This window comes from Triticum dicoccoides, chromosome 7A, assembly GCF_002162155.2.
Source record: "Triticum dicoccoides isolate Atlit2015 ecotype Zavitan chromosome 7A, WEW_v2.0, whole genome shotgun sequence".
NCBI classification, from domain to species: Eukaryota; Viridiplantae; Streptophyta; class Magnoliopsida; order Poales; family Poaceae; genus Triticum; species Triticum dicoccoides.
Window position 1 is genome coordinate 675,013,643 of NC_041392.1, and position 8,224 is coordinate 675,021,866.

Here is an 8,224-nt window from a genome sequence, read left to right on the forward strand (position 1 = left end):
AAAATCCTACCGAGTGGAGAGCAGACCTCCCACTTGGGGGCTTAGCTATAGTCCAGTACTCGCCTAAGTTTGAAAAAATCCTACCGAATGGAGAGCAGACCTCCCACTCGGGGGCTTAGCTGCAGTCCAGTACTCGCCTAAGTTTGAAAAAATCCTACCGAGTGGAGAGCAGACCTCCCACTCGGGGGCTTAGCTGCAGTCCAGTACTCGCCTAAGTTTGAAAAAATCCTACCGAGTGGAGAGCAGACCTCCCACTCGGGGGCTTAGCTGCAGTCCGGTACTCGCCTAAGTTTTTAAAATCCTACCGAGTGGAGAGCAGACCTTCCACTCGGAGGCTTAGCTGCAGCCCAGTGCTCGCCTAAGTACAGAACACATCCCAATCCGCAAGGAAGATGAGGTGCAAATCGACTGCTACCTTCTCCTTCGGAGTTGCACCACAAATACAAAGTTATTTCGAGTGAAGAACAAGTTCCGCTCGACAGATAATTCATGAAGATATTCAACGATAAATCAAGTTCAGATAAGATCCAAAGGTTCTAGACCGCAGATCAAAGTACTCGAGCCTCCATCTCCACAGAGTTTAACGGTTACAAAATCCACTCGGCATTCCGAGGCAAATTTAAAGTGAAGCATAAAAGTTTTTATTCCTCATGCGGAGGACTGGAAGGGGCGACGAACTCGTCCAAGTCGATCCCGTCTGCAATGCGAGTGGTAGTAGCAATGAAAGTGTCCATGAAGTCTTGAAAGTTGTGCTTCCTGGTATTGGCAACTTGGATGGCGGCCAACTTTTCTTCTCGCGCCTCCTTGCAGTGGACGCAGACCAGAGACAGAGCGACGTCAGCGCCACATCTAGCAGAAGATTTCTTCCATTCCGCCACTCGACCTGGGACTTCATTCAGTCGAGTCATCAGGGACTCGAGGTTATTCTGAAGCGTCGTCCTAGGCCAGAGCGACATGTCGATCCGTGACATCGCAACCTTCAACCGAGCAAGATAGTCAACAACGCCGGCAACATGAGATTCCAGTCGGAGCACGTTCATAGCAGCCTCGTCCTTCACTGGAGAATTGATGGGGTCCAAGTCTGTCTCCACTCGACTGGTCTCCTCTTCGAAGGCAGAATTCTGTAAACACAATTAAAGGATAAGTCAGTGGCTCTACGCAGATTTGGTAACTGCAAGTCAGTCGGGCCGGAGTAATTACCCTTGATCATGATGAACAGCTTCTTGGCGAGTCCATCGAGATAAGCCTCCAGATCGTTCCTCTTCCCCGCCAGTTCACTTGCCTTGTCATTCAGAGCTATATTGCCATTCTTCAGACGGTTGACCTCTCGATTAGCCGCGTCGAGAGCAGTTTTCAGCCTGGAGTTTTCCTTTTCAAGAGTACCGACTGAAGCCAGTTTTTCTTCAGCAAGCTTCGTTTTGTTCAGGGCCTCCTTCTACGCTTCGGCAAGGTCTTGATCCTTCTTCTTCAGAGCCTCCTCCATTTTTTCTGCGAAACAGCAAGTGAGATCAACATCGAGGACAGCCAGAAAGAAAGGACAGTCGACAAAAGCTCACCAGCCATACCTTTTGCTTCGTCCCTCGCCTTCTGCAAGTTCTCCTGAGCAAGCTTCAAGTCAAGGTTCAGCTGGATCTGTTTGTTCTCCAACTCAGTGTAGCGAGCCACAAGTTCGCAGGATTTCTGCAAAAAATCAGTCGACAGACATCCAAGATAAGTTGCTTCCGAGTAACCAAGAGACAATGATGGCGTTTCTAAGACTACAGCCGAATCAAAAACATTCGACAGTAGTCTCGGGGACTACACCCAGTGGGTGCACTCAGCATGCCCCCACTGGTTCGACCAAAAAAATCGACTGCCCGCAGCTGACCGTGTACAGTTTCATTCGACATGGCCTGACCAGACCGAGTGAAGAAGTTCAGCTAAAGCAACACAATATAAAGACTACAGTCGACTGCCAGCAGTCCACCGTAGTCTCGGGGACTACACCCAGTGGGTGCACTTAGCGTGCCCCCACTCGTCAAAAATATTAATAGACACACCCAGTGGGCGTACAGATATAAAGATCTTCGAAAAAGAGATTCTTCAGATAGCATATCCTAACAGAACAAGCGGTGAATCGACTGACCTGGACGTTGCTCTGGAGAGCTGAGCTCGCGTCATAAGCTGCTTGGCTGGCTTCCCGAACCACCTTCACTTGCTCCATCATGATCCCCGCCTGGCGTATAGCCTCTTTGGTGGCACCCACTTGGTCCTCAGGGACGTGGTGTGTGGCAAAAAGCGAAGGCTGATTTGCAGTCGACGTCGAAGGCCGGACACTCGTCAGAGGTTCAGCGAAGGTCACAGAAACCCGAGTGGTATCACCACCCTCCCGAACTGCGGCCTCAGGCGCCGGAGTAGTTTGTGGGGTCTTGCCAGCCGGCGCCCTCCTGTTCCTTCGCGCCCTCAGCGGCACTTCGTCGTCATCATCAGGGAGGTCAATGACATGAGGAGGAGCTACAAGAAAAATCCAATCGACCAGAATTATAAGAAATCATCAGTCGACTAAAAGCAGAGCATCAGTAATCGTACCGGGGTTGGAGGTAACAGCATCTTCCATCTCTTGATCATCGTCCTTGGCGGAGATCTCCGAGGTGGCAGCACTGCAAATTTCGAAAGTCAGACAGCTTATTCAATGAGTCGACCAAGAGTCCGTCATGTTCGACAAAGGAGAACAAATTCTACTATTACCCAGAAATGGTGGGGACAGTCATCTTCATCTTGGGCAGAGCCTTGGGAGGCTTGGACGGCGTCGCGCGTGGGTGCTTGGGAGCTTTTTCTGTGGGCGCTGGAGATGAGGTCCGAGGGCGCTTCGACGACTGCCCAACAGGGATACCACGTTCCCGCGCAGGGTCGTGTGTAAGCTTGGATCGCCGTTCCGAGCGGGGAGGTTCGACTTCTTCCTCCTCCTCTTCACTGGAGTCGTCGTCGTCATCCCCCTCTCCTTCGCCGTTAGATTCCCACTCTTCTCCCTCGTCTCCACTTTCGCCTCCGCTCGCCTCTCCTTCCTCGGCCTGCTCCTGTGCTCCATTGGGTGTCGAATACATCTCAGTAGTGGCCTAGAGGACAACAAACAAGACAAAAGTCAATCGACTGATCCAAAAAGAACAAATAAAGAAAGCAAGATCACAGTCGGAAATGCAAGGTCAGACCTTGTCCACTTCGTATGTTTGGTCGAGTGGAGGAATCCTCCTGGCTCCTCGGGGGTTGTCCTTGTTCCCTGTGATACTCGACAGCCACCCTTCCAACATCTCCTCACTGACCTCCTCTGGGTGAATCCGAGTGGTGTCTTCGAGACCCAAGTACAGCCACATCGGGTGGTCACGAGCCTGAAGCGGTTGGATGCGCCTCCGAAGGAAGACTTCCAACAAGTCCATGCCAGTCACACCCTCGCGGACAAGCTGAACCACTCGACCGACCAGCACCTTGACTTGCGCCTTTTCCTCCGGCGTCACTTTTAGAGAGGCAGGTTTTTGTGCTCAATTCAGAGAAAAAGGGGGAAGCCCAGTCGACTGTCCTGGGGTCACCTGGTCTTTACAGTAAAACCAAGTCGACTGCCACCCATGGACTGACTCGGGAAAAGTGATAGATGGAAAGGAACTTTTTCCCCTCATTTGGATCGCTAGGCCCCCGCACAGCTGGATCACCTGCGTCCGTTCGTCACTCGACTTGGCCTTCTTGACCGACTGAGAGCGGCAAGTGAAGATGTGCTTGAAGAGTCCGCAATGGGGCGGCAACCCAAGAAGTTTTCACACAAGGAAACGAAAGCAGCAAGATACACAATAGAATTGGGAGTAAAGTGATGGAGCTGCGCTCCGAAGAAGTTCAAGAAGCTCCGGAAAAAAGGATGAGGAGGCAGAGAGAATCCACGATCGATATGGGTGGCGAGGAGGACGCACTCACCATCAAGAGGCTGGGGTTCGACTTCTTTCCCCGGGAGGCGCGCAGATTCGTGGGGAATGAATCCCCCCTTGACCAGATCATCGAGATCATCCTGCCGAATCACCGACGGCATCCAGTCGCCCTGGATCCAATCCTTGGGCAGAGCAGTCCTCGAGGAAGATCCGCCCCGAGCGGACTTCTTCCCCTTCCCCTGCACCCCGCCTTCTTCGCGCGCTCCAGAGCCGCCGTCTTCTCCTTCACCATCGTCGCCGGCGAAGCTCGAACAGACCTACGGCACCAAGGTGGGAGCGGAGGTGGCGGAGGATCTTGTGAAGGAAGGGGGAAAAGTGAAGGTACACTGTTCGGGAGTCCCGAGCCGGCAGCTTATAAGAGGTCGCTTCTGAGTGGCTGACTGGTAGGCCCAGGCAATCCCGTCAAATCCCGCAACAGGCGCGCGCGGTACGTGGCGAAAAAGGTGGCGCGGGGATCGAGGAGCTTCCGTCCTATCCGATCCGATTACTGCGGCCGCCCCCGTCCCGCGTGCTTCTCGAAATTCAAATCCCGCAAAATCCACAGGCCGCAGAACAACTCGTCAAACAGAAGATCCCTTTCACACCGTCACTCGGAACTTCACAAGTAAAGAAATTCACTCGACAAGAGGCCAAGAATGGATCAAGGCGACTGAAAGAAGTTGACGACGTCATCTGTGACAATTGATCCAAAACAAGACGTTCATATAACATGAAGAACCAGTCGGAAAGATCCCCAACTCCTTCCCCACTCGAACCTCGATCCATTCGGGGGCTAATGATGAAGCTATGTACCTAGGATAGGGGCATGGACCTGTCCTAAGTACCCTACCCAAGGACATCCCTAGAAGAAGTCACCTTTCAATCGACTTGGAGGTATCCCACTCGACAGATTCAAGACACTCGACCACGAAGTAATCACTAGACAGATTCCAACCACTCGACTGCCAGGAGATCTAAAGTCACCCTGCACGCAAACGGTCGGTCATTAAGTAGCTTTTATGGTCATCATAGCACTTTATTAGGGGCGTTACCAGTAACACCCAATCTTAATGTACTTTAAACCTTGCATTACTGAGGGCTGGAGGGGCCTGGCGAACTCTATATAAGCCACTCCCCTCCTCAGTATCAAGGGTTGGCACCCCTGTTATTCATACACACATAATTCAGTCGACCGCCTCCGGGCACCGAGACGTAGGGCTGTTACTTTCTCCGAGAAGGGCATGAACTCGTAATCCTCGTGTGCTTACAACTCCTCCATAGCTAAGATCTAGCCTCTCCATACATACCCCCCTACATCACTGTCAGAGTTAGAACCACGACAGATAGTGCTTTCCATGGGTGCCGGTGGCCGGTGGTGCATAGAAGGGGTGAGGGAGAGAGGAGCGTCGTACGCGACCTGTGGGATCGAGGGAGAGAGGGAGATGGGGATCGACTCGCTAGGTCTTTTTTTACTTACGGGTGGCAGTGGGTCAATATTAGTACCACCTCGTCTATATGTTTTAAATTCAAACTAAAAGCGTAAATTGAGAGAAAGAAAGCATATTGTGAAAAATGAACCATATAAACGGTAGAAACCCCTAGTGAGTATGGCAGTCTACAAATAAACTCATATAGCTAGCAAGAAACCTCAGAAATTTACTACCACCACACTACACGATCTATGGTACAATGATAGCTATATAATGTAACTTCATATACAAAGATGCATGCAGCTCTATATATTTACACAGGGAGAGTATCGATCACATCACAGACAAGAGGATGAGATGGCCAAGTCGAGGTTCAGGTCGAGGTCCAGGCCGGTGACGGAGGCGGAGCGACGGTGATCGCCGGCTCCTCGATCCCTTGCTGGTGCGACGGCCTCCTCGGTGGTCATGCTCGAGAAGTCAGCATCACTGCTCGCCGCCTCCGCCTCCCACCGGCCAATCGACAGCGTCAGGTCACACCCGGCCGCCGTCTGCTGCTGCTGCTTCTGACGTGTGCTTCTGTCAGCGTGACATGCCCAGCCGGTCGCCTGCAACAACATCAGCTATGTCAGGGGAATTAAGATGCTTCAGTGCTGATATTACAATAGAACTGGAGACTGGACAGTCAATACACGGCAGCGTGTTCGTGCCATGGTGGTAGTTTGGCAGAGTCTGCTGACTGCTACCTAACGAACTACTTACAAAAATGAAGCTTCTAGTTAGACAGTATACAGCACATCTGCACATGCATGTATCTATATGAACGATGATGGAAAGCAAGGAAGAGGATTCGTTCATAGTTTGTGCTCATCGATGTACTCCCAGATTTTTATACGTATACGTTAATCCATTGTTTGTCTCTAGCTAGCAAGACAACAAAAATAACACATAATTGCTAGTACTCCTACCTTCTCTGATGGCATGCTGGAGTTCCATGGCAGCCGCCCTCTACTCTGCTCCCAGCTCCTGAAAACGTCTTCGATCGACGGTCTGCAAAACCAGCTCGTCTGATTAACAACTCGATCGGTTATGCATACGAACACTAGTTAGAGTTAAAGAACTGAGTTAACAGCCAATTATGGTACTCACATTTGGTACGCCGGCGAGCGGTGGCCATGGGAAGGCACGGGGTAAGATGAAGCGTCGTCGATCCTCTCCGAAGCCACCCCCATGCCATTCCCGTTCCTGTGGCCATTCCATGGCCCGTCAACAACACGCTGGTCTCCACGGCGATCCACGGACGCATTGGGTGGACCGTTGCAGGTGGAGTTGCTAGAGCTTGATCTGTACATCTGGAGATGGCTCTTGACGTGAGATATGCTGACTCCCTTGGCGCCCATCAGCTGAAGAATACGCTTCGGCGTTGCCTCTGCAGATGATGCGAAGATAGTGTCAACACCAGACGACCAGCCGTACGTCAAGAAAGAATTGCTACTCTTGATTAAGTTCCGAGTTTCTGACCCAGAGAGAGCTAGCACGATGGATCCCGGATTAAGGATACACGCGCTTACGAATTACTATGGTCTTCTGTAGGTAGGATTAATCCAAAGATATATTTTTCTTTGACAGGAGAGCGGCCATTTATTACAAAAGTAATCGTAGAGATTACTATACTAAGGTGTTAAACATCGTTTGCACAATTAATTAGCGACTTTCTTGAGCAACAAATAATTCAATCAGCCAATAATGGATCTCATCTTGTTTATGATGCATGCATATCACATGGGGTTTTCTCACCTTTCTTTTCTTCCATGAACTTGAACCAACTCCTGCCTAACCTACGGCGCAACTAAAGCAAGTATACTAAGAAAGGACTACCCATAATAAATCGACCCATACAAAAAAAAAGCACGATTTTTAACAAATCGATCCTCTAGCAGTTCAAATCAATGAAATCATCAAATTTTATACATACATATCGTCCGTGCATGTGAAATGTGCAATTAGACCGGAGAGAGAGGGGGAGGCATCATCTATATCTGTGAGGCAATAAGCAAGAACTCACCGTCCTGGCCGCCGAGGCAATTGACAGCTTCGATGAACTGCCGGTGCAGCTCCTCCGTCCACCGCATCCGCGGCTCGTCGGACCGGTTGTACTGCCGGACGCCTCTCCTCTCAAATCCTCTCATGCTTTATGGTCCTCTCCCTGCAGCTAGCTAGACCCCGGCCTTCAACTCAATCCGACCGATCTCGAACCCAAGCTTCTGGTACACACACAGCTGAGCTGATGATGCTTCTCCAAGTTCCAATATATATATGTAGGGAGAGAGAGAGAGAGAGAGAGAGAGAGAGAGAGAGAGAGAGTTTTGGTTTGGCCAAACAATGATGAACTCGAAGCCCAAGTACTATTTTTAAAGTACAAGCGTGCTATATAGGGCCGATGTATGGAATGGGTGGATCGAAGAGAGAGCAAGAGAGAAAGAGAGAGAGAGAGAAGGCTGACTTTGCTGACCTAGTCCAGTCAAACATCTATGCTCACTTAACTTAGGTAGCAACCTAGAGAGCAGAGGCCGGGAAGAATCAAGAGGAACGAGCCCAAATTCGAGAAAAAGTTGGCGGCCTGTCCACATCCATGAGAGACAGCCAAGTAGTACTAGAAATTCTTTCGAATATAAGATATATAGGTATATATCACATATATATGCGTCGACCCATCAAGCTCAGACTATTAATTGATTTGTCTGGGTCTCTTCCCTGCACAGTGAAAGGCATACATATGAACAGTTCACCCGTTTGACAAAAGAAAACCAAGACGTTGTCCACTTCGCATGTGAAATTTAAGCTTTGTTCAACGCGGCGGCATTGATG

General features: G+C 50.3%; 1 protein-coding gene across 1 annotated transcript; it reads right to left on the reverse strand.

Annotated features, from left to right (window-relative positions):
• Nucleotides 1–5,530: 5,530 nt before the first annotated feature.
• On the reverse strand, nt 5,531–7,873 carry LOC119331451 (transcription repressor KAN1-like). The gene is made up of 4 exons (XM_037604612.1): nt 7,422–7,873; nt 6,506–6,785; nt 6,325–6,406; nt 5,531–5,964 (listed from the first exon to the last, which is right to left on the reverse strand). The coding sequence occupies exons 1-4, from the start codon at nt 7,543–7,545 to the stop codon at nt 5,698–5,700; spliced, it is 753 nt and encodes a 250-aa protein (XP_037460509.1). The 5' UTR covers nt 7,546–7,873; the 3' UTR covers nt 5,531–5,697.
• Between the last annotated feature and the right edge of the window lie 351 nt (nt 7,874–8,224).